Below are 17,150 nucleotides of genomic sequence, written 5' to 3'. Positions count from 1 at the left end.
AGTCTGATGAGGCGTACAAAGAAAAGAACGCCATACCTCCTGTCAAGTATAGAGGTGGTAATATCCCTCTATGGGGCTGTTGTTCTTATGCACAGGACATTTAGTTCCAATACGTAGTAAAATGGATTCCATGGCATACCAAAAGATATTGGCCAATCATCTGAAACCCTCTGCTACAAAACTTGGATTAAAGCGCAACTGGACTTTCCAACACAACAACGATCCAAAGCACACATCAAAATCTACTTCAGAATGGTTAAAGAAGAATAAAATCAAGGTTCTGGATTGGCCTGGTCAAAGTCCCGATCTAAATCTGATTGAGAATCTTTGGTATGAGTTAAAGAAGGCTGTGCACAAGAGAAGCCCTCGGAATTTGAATGAACTGGAACAATTTTGCGTTGAAGAATGGTCAAAAATCATGCCGTAAGCTCATTGACAAATATCCTAATCATTTAAAAGAGGTTATTATTGTTAAAGGTGCATTAACTAGCTATTAATTTAAATTTATTTTTACATTTTGACCACTTTTTTAAACTTTTAAATTGCATTCCACTGCCTCCAGGATGGCTTCACATGGACCTGCATGGACCACTCAAACTACAAATTACATTCAGGGTTTCATGCTTGACGTGTTACTGTATCTGCACGAAGCACATGTGTTTTAGATGTTTGCGTGAGGTGTTGAAGAAAGGGGTTATTGATTTGTCTGGCAGACCAGGCCAATTGCAAATGGCTTATGGCTGCAAATGGGTCAAGACAGTCTGACTAGTCTATCTGTATTCTTTTTTTTTTCACATGGTTCACTGAATACAAAGGTGCCTGATTACTTTCTGTAATACATTATTTGGCTTGTCAATTAATTAAGGAAATGTGCTTGTTGCTGAAGGTTCTACTATCTGGCAGTGAACAACAGGAGGTAATCTACCTTCTTTAAAACTTTAACTTTAATTCAAAACTATACCTGGTTTTCTACATGCCCTCCGTGTGTAAATCTAAGAGATGCTATTCTATGTGCCAATGAATGTGTGTTTAAGCTGGCAAAATCTTTGAACCACATTGCTTCTATAGTCCCAGATAAGCTTTATGTTGAGTGAACCTTTGTCACCAGCTTATTTAGTGGTGGGGTGTGTGTGGAGTAATGAAGGTTAACCTGTATAGAAAGATGCTTAAAAGTTTTTAATGGTAACTTGAGCTCTAAATTGTAACATGCATGGGGCTCCCGAATGGCGCATCCAGTATAAGCACACAGTATGCGCCCTATAGTCTGGACGGCGCCGGTTTGAGTCCAGGCTATTCCTTTGCCAACCGAGGACGGGAGTTCCCAGGGGGCGGCGCACAATTGGCCGAGCGCCGCCCGGGGGGGAGGGAGGGTTAGGTCGGCCAGTTGTCCTCGGCTCACCGCGCACCAGCGACCCCTGTGGTCTGGTTTCAAAACAGGTGTCCTCGGTCAGCCAGTGAACTGAACTGTTGATACTGTAGGTCTGCCACAGTGGTGTCTGTTATAAGTTATTTAAATCTGCTTCTCCAGCTGTAAATACAAAATTAGAACAAGCAGAAAATGGCCCTGTTATCATATTCAAATATAAATATATTTATTCAGGGAATAATATCTTGTTTTGCGGGCTCTCTTTAGTGTTGATTGTTTTCAGAAAAACAACAAAAAGAAAAGTTGTCAGTTAAACGGAGCGATTGTTAGAATAGAATGCTCTCTTAAGCTCCTCAACTCATTTGTAATTGAATAAATGTTTAGCTTGGCTCACGGGGAAGGGCAAGCAGACTGAGTTTCAGACACAGTTTAGGACTGTTTCAAATGCATGTTCTGTGCTATGGAATGGCGAATGAATCCCCAACTTTGTCAGTCAGATTGCTGATGGCATCTATAAAAAAGCGTCAAGGCCTGCCATCTCTCTGTTAAGTGCTGTTACTTCCTGTTATTTACTAGCAGGGTGCAGCACTTGCTTAGTGTTGATCTCCTTTCCCTCTCTCCACCCCTCCTGTGCAAGACTGTGGCAAAAGATGAAATAGTCTTTTTTGTCTGTTTCAGTTTTGGTCTTGGTTCTTTCAAACTTATCTTTGCAGTGATATGTTAAACACGCTTCATTTGAAAAGATGGGAAATTCATATGCTGGGCAGCTGAAGACAAAACGTTTTGAAGAAATCTTAAACAATTACATTGAGGCTTCCCTTTGCTCCAGTAACATAGTGCCCAGACCTGTGTTCTCTCAGCTTTATCTGGAAGATGAACAGCAGATCACATCACTGGAAGGTAAGAGTTGCTTTATCTATTTGTCTCTTATTAGTCTTTATTAGACTCTTATTAGTCTTATCTTCTCCATCTACCTGGACAAAACCAATTTTACATACTTCGCCATGCTTTTACCATAATGTAACGTGTCACTTTACCATGCTTTACTCCACGTTTTATTACAGTTTAGTGTTGCACAGTAAACGTAATGTAAAGTAACCTATCCTTATTTACACTCTCTTTAAAAGCATAACATAGTTTTAACCCTGTAATATCCATGCCCACATATGCTACAATATTTTGCCATTTTCTGAAGAATATTGTGCACTCCAGCCTCAAAAGCCAAGATTTGAAGTTCCAAGCTATGAAATCACAGAAATATTTTAATACTTGAACTGCATGTACTGTCCTGTGACTCCACCAGGAACTAACATCCTCGACACATTGCTTTAACAATATGCCAGGTGACAGGTGTACTAAATCCTATGGTAAAACGTGACATACAAATTAAAAGACAAACATAGCGATTTGCTAATTAGTTAGAATCAATTTTACAATGCTTTATAAACAGTCAGTACATTTACATGTTAATGTTTTTTTTTTAGAAATCTCTGTATTAACTTCTCTGTGCAACAATTGATGCAATACCTGGTTTTTTATATGTTTTCTGAATTATATGATACTATAGTGCTACTGGAAGGTACTGTAGTGTTTGTTTTATATGGGCAGAGTGGTCGTATTAGAAAGGTTACTCAGTTGGTCTTTAAAACAGGTTGACTGGAAGATTAGAAAACAAAGACGATGATGAAGATGATGGGTCAGAGTCTAGCAGCCCTCCAATTCCTTACCAGATGAAACCTCCCCAGAAGGATCCTGTACCATAGATGGTAGGTAACATTTATACCTTGGTGTTGTGCATCTGTACATCTGTTTCACGAGAGCTCGTATGTGTGACCTGTCCTTGACCTACACAGAGTAATTTTGAACCATTCATAAAAGCAACACTAATATTAAGAGAATGTTTTCTATGATTGGATATACTGGTTGCTATAGATACTGTGTGGAATTACTGCTGCATTTGTTTTTTAAAAGACTCTATAAATTCCAATCGTGCATCTTAAATCGGTCACAAACGAAAGCATCACGCTCTAACTAGATATTTACTGAAGCATGTGTCATGTGAGCTTTCCCCTGTTTATATGAAAAATGTAAAAAATAACAACAAAAGTAATGTTTAGTTAAAGCAACATGTACATAAAATACAAATACTAAAACAGATGCTTCCTCTAAATCAAATTGGAAAGTGACATTCTTAAGAACATAATAGTACACAATAGTTATGGTACTATATAAAAAATAATGTAATTGTTTGTCAGAGATAACTATACAGATGTAGCATCTTTTGAAATGTTGCTTGTTTTCTCCATAAGGATTCTGTCAGTCAGGGAAGGACCTGTGCCTGGCTTTTATATCAAATGAGCAAATGGAGGTCCCCCTAGGATTTCTATTGGTTGGAGTGAAATCTCCCAACCTGCCTGATCACCTCCTGGTGTCTGTGGTGGACTGCAGGTTTCTACCAGATGACAACGGACGGGATGCTGTGTAAGGTGAGCTGGCCTGGTCCTTGCTTCCTCGCTGGCTGTATATAAAGACACATTCAAATATTCACATGACCTGCACATACTTAGAATGCTCATTGCTGGATCAGTGGAGGTTTAATAGAAAAACCTGAACCAAGACAAAGCTTATAAGTTGCTATCTGCTATTTATTCCAATGGTTCTTAGTATATCCTCTCTATACTCTGAGGTTTATCACATTTACCTAGTTAACCATCACACTATACTATGGTGTTGTACAGCACAGGAACATCAGATTATCAAAACACTCTCAAGTTAAATTTATTTGTAAAAATACATATTTCTTGTTTTTATGCACCTTATTTGATTCAACGTGTGCTGATACTGTAGATTCCATTGGCTTTCATGTTATGTATGTTTTTTGTGTATTTATTAACAGTAACAATTATTTCTGCTACAGAACTGGTGATTTTTTTTTAGCTTAAGTATGAAACAAAAATATTTGGCTTTATCTGTTATATCCGTTTCTACATTTAAGAGTTTGCCTCCCTGAGTATCATGGAGTTTCAGATACATTCATATTTTTTTTGTTTATAACTCTAAATGAGATATTAATCATCCCAGTAGTCAAGCATATATAATCCGGGCAGCTGCTTATTAGAAAACAAGATTTCTTGAAAACAAAGCTGCCTGGTATTAGAATAATGAAATGGCAGGGGCAGCATGGAGCACTATGTCAAGGTGACCTGAAACGAGTCAGTGTGACGCATCTACAACACTAGTATGTTTTAAAGTGGTTTTCATAGCCTATTATTTGACAGAGCGCTCTGATGGTGTCTATGGAAACCATCCATCCAATCCACAGGGAGCAGTCTCAAATAGAATATGCTGTGCAAGAATATTGGTCGAGAGATGGATTTGGGCTTTTGCGCATGATAATGCAATATTGTGTGTGCAGTGTTTGTAGTTTCAACTAACACTTCTACACTGCACCACATCCTTTGGAATACCTTATTTTGATTCTGATTCATTTTATTAATGTATCTCTATGCCCCTCAAAATCAATCATGTTTATTGTAAATGGAAATTAATAAAAGCTGAAGCATCCTTCCTCTACAAGCTTGCACAGCTTCTTAAAATCCCAATATGTTTGTAGCGGCTGTCTGGTCCAATGTTTGTTGGCTATTTTCACTGACCAGCTGCATTTATTCAAGTGTTATTCAGATATAGCTAAGCTGTTTAAAAAACAAAGCACCTGAAAAATCCATTCAAGCTTTGTTTATTTATCAGTGTTTCAATAATAATTTATTAAATTCCTAAGAAAAAGGTGAACATTCTGAAAGAGACAATAAGCCGCCAATGGCTCCTATGCCAAAGAAAATTGATCGCCAAATCCAATTTGGTTGCTACCATATTCAACTGCTTAAAATACAACAACAACTTGCTAAGACACTGGAGCCCTGCAGACTGTACTGCGGTACATAGTGTCAGATGATGAAAGGCTGATAGTAGGTGCTCGCTAAAAGATGCTTCTTTAACCAAGAATGCACAAATTACTTATGTTTTACAAGGATCAGTCACAGTGGACTCTGAGACATTTTGGAGAACAGCCTTCACTGCATATATCTAGTCCAGCCTTCCCTGGAATTAGAGGTGGTAATCATACAGAACTGGTCACACATCCTTTGATATGTATTTAAACACCCTTTAGACTTGCATGTGATATGCTATAGATTCTGCTCTGCAGTCGGCATCAGTGAAGGAAGGAGCACAGAATATCCTTCTCTAGAACTGGTCAGTGTGCCTCTGAACAGTTCCTTACCTCCGTCCTGCAGGTTTTTCAGGTGACTGCGTTGGATGTGGAGAGAAGGGGTTGACTATTTCACAGAATTCTCCAATCACATCAGTTTTAAACTAACAGCCCAGCCAAAGAAACAGAAGAACTTAAGGTGTTACCTCACCAGGAGCGCACAAGGGGCTCTCACACAATGACCCCTCATCTGCTGGAGAGGCACAGGTAACACATGACTCTGCGGTACATTCTTTAAGAGTGTTCCAGTGCCAGTAGCTGAGCTTCTCATGTGCATGACCAATCAAAAAAGCCCACTGAGACATGACACATAGTTGGGAGTGAAAGGGTATCAGTAGAGAACTGGTTTAATTATTTTTTAATAAATAGGTTGTAAACATCAACTGTTATTTAAGATGCTTTTTTTTTTTTAAATGACCGCAGTGTTTTACTGCAAAAATGTAATATCCAACAATTTCAGAAGTAATGTTGCTTCATATTACTATCAAGCATTTCAGTTTTCCTGAGAAAAAAAAAAAAAAATTCATTTGGTAATACGGAGCGAGGATAGGCAAATGTGGGTGTATCAGGTTTTTCCAGGACACCTGAAAGAACCCAAAAGAACAGTGGACCACAGAAATATCTTTCTAAATTTTACTGTGAAGTGACTAAACACATTTTATTTTTTAGTTATCAGTTGTACATGCAGTAAAGCAGTAGAGTGCCTTTATACTTCCTCTCCACAAGATGGCGCTGTTTAAAACAGAGATAATATGTTTTGTTAATATCCTGCTCGTCTTTGGTATTATACACACATTGATCCCTCTTAACTCAGCCATGTGACTTACACATGTCTGTGTTTTGTTTCTGTAGACTAGGGTGCTTATCTCAGCCCACTCCTGCAGCCTGTGGCTGTGCCTGACAACCTGCTGAAAATATGCAGGACTCGGCCGGTGAGTTTAAATTCCCACAAGGCTAGACCCTAACGTATTGGTGTATTTTAATGTAAACTAATAGCTAACTGGGGTAGTTGTAGCATTGTGTGAAAGACACTGGGAAGAACCACATGCATGAACTACATTTGTGTCCCCTTACTCCCTTAGGTTAAACTTCTCTTATATGAGGGAGGGGGTCCCTGTTCGATTTAGAACCAATCACCAAATGAATTACAGTATATACGTAATGGAGATCCATTAAACTAACCTTAAGGAATCTATAGTAATTTAAAACGCAATGCAGGTTCACAGTCTATTTTTCTCTCTGTAAAACAGGTATAGCATGAAAAACCCATGCCTTTGTTAAATATCCCCATAGGTCTATCCTGGTCAGTCAAATGTAACCAACAAAAACAAAAGAACACAAGGCTTACTGCTGATATGTGGCATGTTCTTCTCCCACAGGTCATGGCAACTTGCCTTACCTCTGTGGAAATGTAAATGATGTGATAATCAGCCCACTTTTGCAGTCCTGCTACCAGAATTCCCAGGCTCTCCCCAGAGTCTATGAGCAAGATGGGGCTTCCTCCATCCAGCCTCTTTCTGTGGAGAGGGTGATATTACTCACAGTTTGGTTCAGCTTGGTAAGTGCTATTTAAGTGATACAAACTCAAAACCTTGGTGGTTACAGACAATTGTCTTTCTTCATGTGCAGTGGAGCTAGTGGTCCAAGCGATTCCCTTGTAGGCCTGGTGGACAGACTGCTGAACTGCAGAGAAATCCAGGAGGCCCAGAACATTCTGAGGCTTCATGTCACATCCTTCCCCTTCGCCCTGCAGACACAGTACACACACACGTCAGCCCCTACAGCAAGATCCACTGGCCTCCCTCTTGCAACAATGTAACTACTCGCAACTTTATAGCTACATCAGGGGAACATTTAAAAAAAAAAAAATGCTATGATGAGAATAGCAACGCTTACATTTCAAAGGACTTTTAAGCACTGTTTATTGTTTCAGGCCTAACTTTGAAGAAAAAAGCTTTGAAAATGTCTATCACCATGGTGCAATGTACACCGTGTTTGGGGAAGTTAAAGCACACCAATATGCTAACTTTTGTGGACTTCACAAGTATTAGAGCCTTGCTAGTCAATTAATTTTTTTATTTTTTATTTTCTTAAGTAATATTTGTTTTTGTATCCTGCCAGGATGTTGACTTGTACCATGAGAACACTTTGGCCTCTCGGAGTTGATTTGAATCAACCTGCTCAGGACACATCCTTCCTGTACTGAGATATGACAGCTCATTCCAGGCAATGGTGATGGCTCTCAGAGAAAGGTAAGGGTGGAAGCGTCTCAGGCTGCTCTGATAAAAATCGGAATATGTGTTATGCTTTTAGCCAGTGATATTCCCAATGTAATATCATGGAGTAAAGGATTGAGTGCTGTACAAACTACACATTTGTCTCACATTCAGCATCTGGAAGTAGACCACTTGTTACACCGCAGTGCTATACAAAGAAAACACTTAAAATAACAATCATTGTGTTTAAAAAATCATTTCTTTCAGTTGTAGAGCCGTAATACCTCCAAACATCGTATGTCGCTGTCAAGGAGACAATCTCAGCAACCTTAATATGCTATATTTTAAAATATGCTGCAAATTGAAAAAAGGTGATAAAATAAACATGACTTGTGAAACAAATAAAAATTAAGCGAAATATGTTTAGTTTTAACTGTACCTACATTTCAAGTATTAATTGAATTCAGATGTGATTCATGTGTAAATAAGTGAAGGAAATACAGGGATAGCGCTACTTTTTTATTTTTATTTGTGGCACTGCTTCAGATATGTTAAACAGTCCAACCCTTAATATACAAACTAAACGGTAATCCATCCCACTCAAACAAATATTTTCAAAACTAAAGAAAGTTATCTAGTAACAAACGTTTACACTTTAGTCTTCGGAGTTATGGAATATTTTTTCCTAGAAACATTATGCTTCTACAATAACTAGTCCAGTTATATGCAGTATTAGCTTGTTTTGCATGATTTGTAGCTTTAACAGTGATTTTTTACATTAAGAAAAAAAGAAGTTCAAACTTACAGTGCATGGCAAAAGTCTAGTCCATCCAGTACTCTCTCACTGTGTGCCATCTTATCTAGCAATTCGAATCGCCCTTGATACACAGCCAGGCTTTGCACTTCGTGCACTGCATTCCTGGGTGTCCTTGACGGCACCGTATATGTTTTTCATGATACACTGCACACCTGTTGTCTCCCGTAGGATCAACTGTTTCAAAAGCATGCTGTGAGCCTACGTCAATCAGCCAGTCTTCCAGCAAGAAACCGCCTGTAAAAAAATGACAGATTGACACACTCCCTTTCTGTATGGCTATTAACCAATGAAAGCTTTACAGAAAGCTTCTATCATCCTGGCAATACATGAGGCTTGCTAGCCTCTTTATCGGCTAGTGGGGTATTTGTGCTCATTCCAGCAAGCTGCTTTAGCAGTTCTGGTGTATATGGGCGTGCGTGTCAAGCAGATTTAGCAGCTTGTGGTGTTTATAGAGATAAGAGTTTGAATCAGTATTGTGATGTCCTATCAATGTGATGTAAGCACAGCTGCGTGATGTAATTCATGCAATACCAAGAAATGTGTGATGGTTGTAAAAACACTACTATTCATAATAAAGACTATAAAATAAATGCAATCCGTAATGTACTGCTTCTACCAGAAACAGAGTTGCTTCTTTCTAGTTTATTAGTCATGTTATTTTTTACATTAAGAAACACACAGTTGAGAAATCTAAACTGTTAAGATGACATGCTTAAATATTTTTTTTCAATGTGTTTTTAGGTTTCCTAAGCTTCACAGCGTGGTGATAAGAACGTACGTCCTAATTCAGCACTATGCAGTGGCCATGATGGCAGTAGCGGGTCTCTTCCAGATGAAGAAATATACCTCGGTGGTAACGCTGGAGATTATCCAAAACCTCATCAACGCCCCAGAACAGTGTCCAAGTCGCCATGGCAGCATGGTGCTGCTGAGGGTCCCCTCAGTCCAGCTGGCTGTTGTAGCTTATGAGCGCCTGTGCCAAGTCAGAGAAAAGCTTAGCTTACAACAGCACTTCGAAATCATTTTGGGAAGTCCTAATACCACACTCACTATTGGAAAGCACTTTTTGGAAATGCTGAAAGTAAATAACATTTTCATTTATCATCTTTTCTTGTTGTCGTGAATGCTTTGGTTTACAACACATATCCTTGATCTAACCAGGTCTTGTTTAATATGACCCGGGTGGTTAAATGACATAATTAAGAACCAGGTTGTAAGAAGGAAAGTGAGTGCCACTGCTCTGTACACTGATGCCCCATAGCTGTGTACAATATATTACACAATTTCACAAATTAAATTGTCTTAGCAAAAAGTAATGATTGGTTGATTTACCACGATTGTCCCCATTGAGACAATGGCCTCCTCTACAGGCTGGGTTTATCACCTATGAATACAAAGTGTCATTTTGTTCCTTCTTCTTTCGTCTCTACTAGACGTGGCTGAAAATACAAGATGCTGACTGGGTTCCTCGTACATATTTGGAGTTGGAAGCCCTGCCATGCATTCTGATATTTACTGGAATGGACCCACAAGGAGAGTTGTTGCCAAGGTTTTTAAATGCATATTCTTGGTGAAAACTAAAGCCCACGCAATCCTTTTCACAATCCTCGAATCTCACGCAAATATAGACCACAGTGTTCTTTATTGCTATAAATATATAGGGATATGAAGCAGACCGATTCTTGTAAATTTGGTATGAATCTGGGGATTCATAGATTTAGGGTACCAATTGGATTGCTTCAGGGTAATGTCTTTTTTTTTTGTAAAAGACCCGTTATAAAAAGGCTTTTGTTGAGCTTTTGTGCTGGTTGTGGTCTCACTCTATTTCTGGGATTTGAAGTTCAGGTTTTTGCACACCCCAAATATCTGGGTCTAGGGAAAAAGCACTTTAAGATATTTTGTTTTGTTTTGTTTTGTTTTCTATTTGTACCCAGGTCTTTAAAGTACTGCAACCTTCCTTTAATAAATTCCACTTACCTGATGAGGACAGCCCTGGAGCAGGAGCTGGGACTAACGGCATACCTGGTCAAGTCACACAGGCCCAGTGAGAAGGTTCCAGCTAGTGTCCTCACTGAAAGTGACCTGGAGAAACTGAGCAGCATAGACAACGAGGAGGAGGAGATAGTGATGGAAGGTGAGTGGACACATCACCAGGGATCTCTTTCTGTGACTGGGGACTTTATTGATGAGTTTATGAGCCCACATTGTATCATGTGCATTGTAAACAACAGCAGGTGAACAGAGGGGGAAGGAACTCCACCATATTCATTCAAACAAGAATGTTATTAAAGCCAAAGTACTGTGTTAGTAAACTTGATTTTCATGTTATGTTTTATTTTTATTTTATTTTTTGGGGGGGCGGGGCAGTATACCTAATATATATTAATATTTAGTATATTTACAATTCTATTTTTATTAAGCATTCACAGCCTTTGAAATGCACAAGCGTTCTTAGTAATTGTATTTTGAGACAAAGTTAAATACATTCCTGAAAAAAACATGAAGAAAAAGGGTATAGCAATTTACTGTGACAGTTTTCTTTCATACATTGTATGCTCCAGAAACCCATTCAATAATGCAAGGTATTACTACTGTAGTATGGTTTGCTAACCTGAAACTTGTCAAATATAAAATCTTTTTGTAGAATATATTTAGGAAAGATGTCTGTTGTTTTAGGATTTGTCTTTTGGACTTTCTTTTGTTAGAAAAGTGATATATCTGTATATTTTATAAATATTTTAGGTTTGAACTGTTAGTGTTTTGTGTAAAAAGTACTTATTTCTGTGTGTCTAAACTTTCTTGTTTAATTTATTTTTTGAGTATTCATGGCTTCTTACATGAAATAAAAAAAAAAAAAATACAAATTACTTTTGTCATAAGTGTCTCTGTCAGGTGATCAATTATGTTGAAATTCACAAGGTCCCACCTTTGTAAAGCTTCATTGTGTATGATTTGTTTGATTTAGTTATATGTAAGATAGAGAATTTAGTTACATGTAAGGTAAAGGCTTTCATTTCTTACATTTATAACATTAATTAATTATTGTCATCCATTATAATAATAAAGTATTATTAAGATGAGAATGACTCATGATTGAAGTTAAACAGTATTATATTTATTGATTCCAAGTCTCAAAGCACACATTATTATTATTATTTATTTCTTAGCAGACACCCTTATCCAGGGCGACTTACAATTGTTACAAGATATCACATTATACATTATTTCACAACATACAGATATCACATTATTTTTACATACAATTACCCATTTATACAGTTGGGTTTTTACTGGAGCAATCTAGGTAAAGTACCTTGCTCAAGGGTACAACAGCAGTGTCTCTCACTGGGGATTGAACCCACAACCCTCCGGTCAAGAGTCCAGAGCCCTAACCACTACTCCACACTGATGCCCCACAGATGCATAAGAAGAGATTAACATTAGACATGGTAATGTACCAAGTATTGTCCAATTAAAATTAAGAACAGTACATTTTTATTTTCATGCAGGAAAGATTCTGATAGTATCAATAAAAACAGCATCTATAGTGTTTGTCCATTAGAGGGCCCAGCACTTCTACAGCAATAGTTTGCCATTGAAAACAAAATGAGGTCTAAAAAACACCAAGACTTGTTATTTAAAGTTGTGTATACTAGTATAGTTGTAGCAGCAGCAGTACAAGTATTAGTTTTTATTGTGGTTGACTGTTAGCTGGACATACTGTAAAATGTTAGACGCAAAGATCTAACAGAAAAATACTGGTTGTAGTCACAAGACTGCAGGCTGAAATTTAGGACCACAGTGTGACACTTACAGTAGAGAAAACTTGATAAAACAGGCACTCTGGATTTGTAAATGTAGTCTACTGTACAGAGGTACATATATAATAGTTATATAAATATCTTATTTGAAGATTAACCATGTCGGTGATCCAGAAACTACCCAAACAGTGAATACTAATATGCAGTCTCTTCACTATTCTGCAGCTCTCCTACTGCCACTTAATGAATGTGAAACACTGACATTGAAAACTGGGAGCTGGGCCACAGCAGGTCATCTGGGACAAAGGTAATCTTTCACCATGTGACACAAGGCGACTTGCAGGGAAATATGCTGCCACCAGCAAAATACTTTATATAGCTTCCATAGAGGAAACCTGAGTGTTTATAATTAATATGCTGTTGGTGACAGGACTGTGTAATAGGTAGATTGGTCTTGGTGAAGTCCCGCTGGGATCCCCATGGGCACCGATAAATCTCTGACAACAAGCTGGAACTCATTTTCATTCTAAGCAAGAATGCTCTGCAGTCAGAAAACATGTAGAAGATTCAAAGATTTAAATGTTTTTTATGAACATCATCCATCTCTTCCCTACTGCAGTGTGCATGTAAATGTGTATTCATCTAATCCTGTTACATACTTAATGTGATGATTCACAAGCTTCTTGTGAGGAGCGTATCAGCAGATTAATAGAATTCATTGTCTGTATATTAATCTAACATCTATTCACAACATATGCCGATTATTCTATTTATAATATGCAATGCTTTTACATATGCTGCATTATTTTTTCAAGGCAAAGCTTTTGCTTATAGTCTGACTTATTCAAACTGTGATCTCAAATCTTTAAATAGGAATTTTTGTGAACAGAAACAAAGCATCTCTGGTAGCATAATCACAGGGGTATGTCCTGTCAGATCAAATGGTTTCTAAACATGAAGTTAAATTAATTGTTAAAAAGACTATGCTTGATGTATCCAGAGGTTAAAAACAATGTAGCACTGAGGTGGTTAATTGAAGACCACTTATAATGGAATTTTTTTTTTTCATAGAATACAAGTGTACCTATAAAGACCCTGCTCTAAAGCATGTGGCCTATAGAGGAGGCTGTGGTCTAGTGGTTAAAGAAATGGGCTTGTAACTAGGAGGTCCCTGGTTCAAATCCCACCTCAGGCACTGACCCATTGTGAAACCCTGAGCAAGTCACTTAACCTCCTTGTGCTCCGTCTTTCGGGTGAGACGTAGTTGTAAGTGACTCTGCAGCTGATGCATAGTTCACACATCCTAGTCTCTGTAAGTCGCCTTGGATACAGGCGTCTGCTAAATAAACAAATAATAATAATATTGATAAGGTCAGAGTTTTAAAAATGCAGCGGTGAAATGGTTTCTTTTTAATGGACAACACTGGTAATGGAACTTGAGTAAAAAAAAAAAATCACAGAATACAGCTGTGTACCAAACATTAAAACAGTAACTCAAAGTGTTCTGTCTCTATGCAGCTGTAACTTTAAAAGTCACATATGTCTGCCATATTAGGTCAGAAGTCAATGTGATGGTCAGTAACACATTCAGCATGGAGGGTTAATATAACCTTGAAAATACAAAGTCACTACTTTCAAATGCCACTTGTCACTGCGGCGGCAGTAGCTTTGCAAAAAAACTGCCAGTTAAATGGTTTATGAGATACTAGCAGTAGTAGTGTGGTTGTGTATTTCATGAGATATCATTAGTCTGTGGTCTTACACTGGACTAGAATATTGCAAGTACACCTTTTTTATTATCACAAAAATCAACCAAGAGGTGGAATACAAGTAACTTATTCCTGTTCATGTTTCTGTACAAGATCATTTACAAGAGGTACTGTAGGAAAGTGTAACTGAACACCCTCCTAATTACTTCTAAACTGTTAACCCTTGCCTTTCATTTACATATATTTACATAGATTTCACCTCACATAACCCAGAGGATAACAAAATCTCTGAACACCAAACCAAAACTATGAAGATGTTGAAAATGGCCTCTTGAATCTATTAAATATAAGGCTAGTAAGAAAACAAATCAAGGTTTCTCCAATTTAAAGGTTGTGCTACTGGAGTAGCATATACATGATGACACCAGATAGGGGGAAAGACAGACTAAAGTCCTTTCCATAAAACACATTCTGTAAAAAACAAAAAAACTATAATAAAATAACAAAGTATTAGCTGTATGCTGGAGCAAAAATAACATTATTTTCTGGGTTAAAATCCTAATTGTTCAGGTTTTGATTTTGAATAAGACTTTGCATCTCAGTGGATTGTATTTCACTATTAATAATTAAATAAGCAAGTAAGTGAATGCAAATTAAGAATTGTGTTTAAGATCAGTTGTGAGAGAGGGTTATTGGATAAGATAAACCCACAGAGAAACCAGGCCTCCAACATGCTGTAAGATGAGCTTGACACAACAAAACATGAGCTTGATCACATTTGTCATCTTTTCTTCATCTCAGTGTAAATGTATACATGCCATTATCTACAACTTGATGTCATCACAACCACAAGCTGCTCAGTGGATCAGCAGATGCATGCTACTGTATATTACTTTTCCATACAGCAAATCCTTTGCTGAATGTTTTATATGGCACTGTCTGATCAAGCAAATGTAACTAACAGGTTCATATTGTCTCTTTTTATTCAACTCTTCAACAGCGTGCTGTTCAAAAATCATTGCATGTTCTGATCCTAACTTCCACACTCGATAGATTATATCTGGACATTACCCGTCTTGCGTCCTGGATGAGCTTCCTTAAGGAACGTAAATGGCCAAGGGATTACTGAGACTTGAGTTTGCATGGACTTCACTCTTGAGAACAGGAAAGCTGGTGAGCAACAAAATATGCATGGGAAGCTGACCAGAGCTTGTAATGAAAAACAACATATGATCAGTTAAATAAACAGCTGCACAAAAAGAACAATTCTGTGCTGCAGAGCTTTGAAACTTGGCAGGTAACTTGGTAGCAGTTCATTGAGAAAAGTGATGGTATGTTTGGCACATTGCACAACATGAGTCTGCCCAGACATGTCAATAAACCATATGCATAAAGCATTAGAGTGCCAATATAATAGCACATTAATACTAATGATATGGTGCTTAATGAGACCGCTTGTTTCCACACTGACCGTTGTTCATTAGGATCACTCACAGTTGAACACAGTAAATCTGAGAGTGTCTGCATCCACTGGATACCTAAGTTAAAGTAAGTATAGCACGTTCTGAATGGGGAAATATATACAGTATATATGGGATTGGCCTGTGAGAGGAAACAGGTGAAGAAACAAGAGTAGAGCATACAGATTGTGGATTTGTTGTTTTTCTTGATTTATAGCTATTGAATGTTTGATTTGAAAAATTGAATCAATGGAATACAATGGTTAAATAATACTTTAATGTATGGTGTTTTCCTAGGAGACTAACAATGAATGGTATGCATAGAGTTTGTTGTATCTTAACATAAAATAAAGTTGATTATACTGCGTTTGTATTTTTAGCAGTATTAACAATAAAAAGTATGTCTCTGCGAGCCTACCTGAATTTTTTTTAAAAATCCCACCACATCGCAAAATGGAAATGATCGATCTTGAACGATATCAATATATTAAAATGTCGATATTGGTAAGGTGACCAATGTGGCTCCATGTTCAGCAGGACAGTTTGGGATAAGTCAGGCTTTTCAACTTGCAACCCAATGCATTCTGGTATGTTTTACCTGTCTCAGGTACCATTCTTACCTTTAAGAGAAGCAGGACTATGCTTACCAGAATGCATTGGGTTGCAAGTTGAAAAGCCAACTATCCCAAACTGTCCCGCTGAACACGGAGCTATATGCTCACCTTAAATATTGGTGCCAATGCCTAATAACAAATTAAAATTGATGGTGTTCTTCAGAAAACATGAATTTTAATGACACTTTTAAACATGCTTTAAATATTGTACCAGAAAATAATAACAAAAAAGAAGTATGAGTAAATACTTGCTTGTTATGTACATTCTTAAAGGCAAGTCCATCCTGCTGTTCCACTGGGGTATAAAGCCTCTCATGGAAGCTGCCTTCTTTAGCAAAGGCTTGGGACCTGTGAACTGCTATGCCCTTTGAAGTGGAGCTTGTGACTTCACTGAGATGCTTGAGGAGTCAGCAAAAGGAACTGAGCAGAGCTCTCTGTCTGTCTCAGGTTTCTGCTTGGATCGTCGTTCCAAGAACAGTTCAGGTGAAATGAGTATGAAAACATAGTCAACATCTACTAGGAACTATATACACCTACTGCTCACTCACTCTGCTTAAGGCATACATGTTAATTGTTGAACAGATAAGAACACAGTCTACCAGGATTAATACCACTAAAGGTGGTGGGCAGAAGCAATGGAATCATGATATCAGAAGATCAGCTTGTGGAATTAGATGGTGGAAGCTCCTGTGATTCTACTTGGTCTTGGGTAATTTTACTTTTTTATTCTATTAGCTTATTGCAGTTTGAAATGTGAGCCACTGGCTCAATACGATGCATTCATTCTACATGTACCAGCAATCAAGCTAGATAACAAAGCAGCCAAACATGTGAACTGTGGAGGAACAAATAAGAAAGAGAGCCAGGTGATGAGAAGCTTGTTTGAAGTCCTGAAGAACTGGATTCGTAGACAGCAGTGTTTAGACTAGGTGGGCGAGAT

General features: G+C 37.8%; 1 protein-coding gene and 1 pseudogene across 1 annotated transcript in view; both read left to right on the top strand.

Annotated features, from left to right (window-relative positions):
- Window positions 1-1,831: 1,831 nt before the first annotated feature.
- Window positions 1,832-10,250, top strand: LOC117410961 (protein GREB1-like; annotated as a pseudogene).
- Window positions 10,251-16,730: 6,480 nt separating this feature from the next.
- The window catches only part of LOC117411425 (phosphatidate phosphatase LPIN1), a 38,363-nt gene continuing 37,943 nt past the window's right edge, over window positions 16,731-17,150 (top strand). The window contains exon 1 of the mRNA XM_059025790.1: window positions 16,731-16,919. Coding sequence (XP_058881773.1) covers window positions 16,854-16,919 — 66 coding nt within the window. The 5' untranslated portion in view covers window positions 16,731-16,853. The remainder of the gene's footprint in view (window positions 16,920-17,150) is intronic.

The sequence above is a fragment of the Acipenser ruthenus genome, chromosome 6 (genome assembly GCF_902713425.1).
Source record: "Acipenser ruthenus chromosome 6, fAciRut3.2 maternal haplotype, whole genome shotgun sequence".
Classification (NCBI taxonomy): domain Eukaryota; kingdom Metazoa; phylum Chordata; class Actinopteri; order Acipenseriformes; family Acipenseridae; genus Acipenser; species Acipenser ruthenus.
The sequence above is the reverse complement of the archived record's forward strand: the minus strand, read 5'-3'. Positions and strand labels throughout refer to the sequence as shown.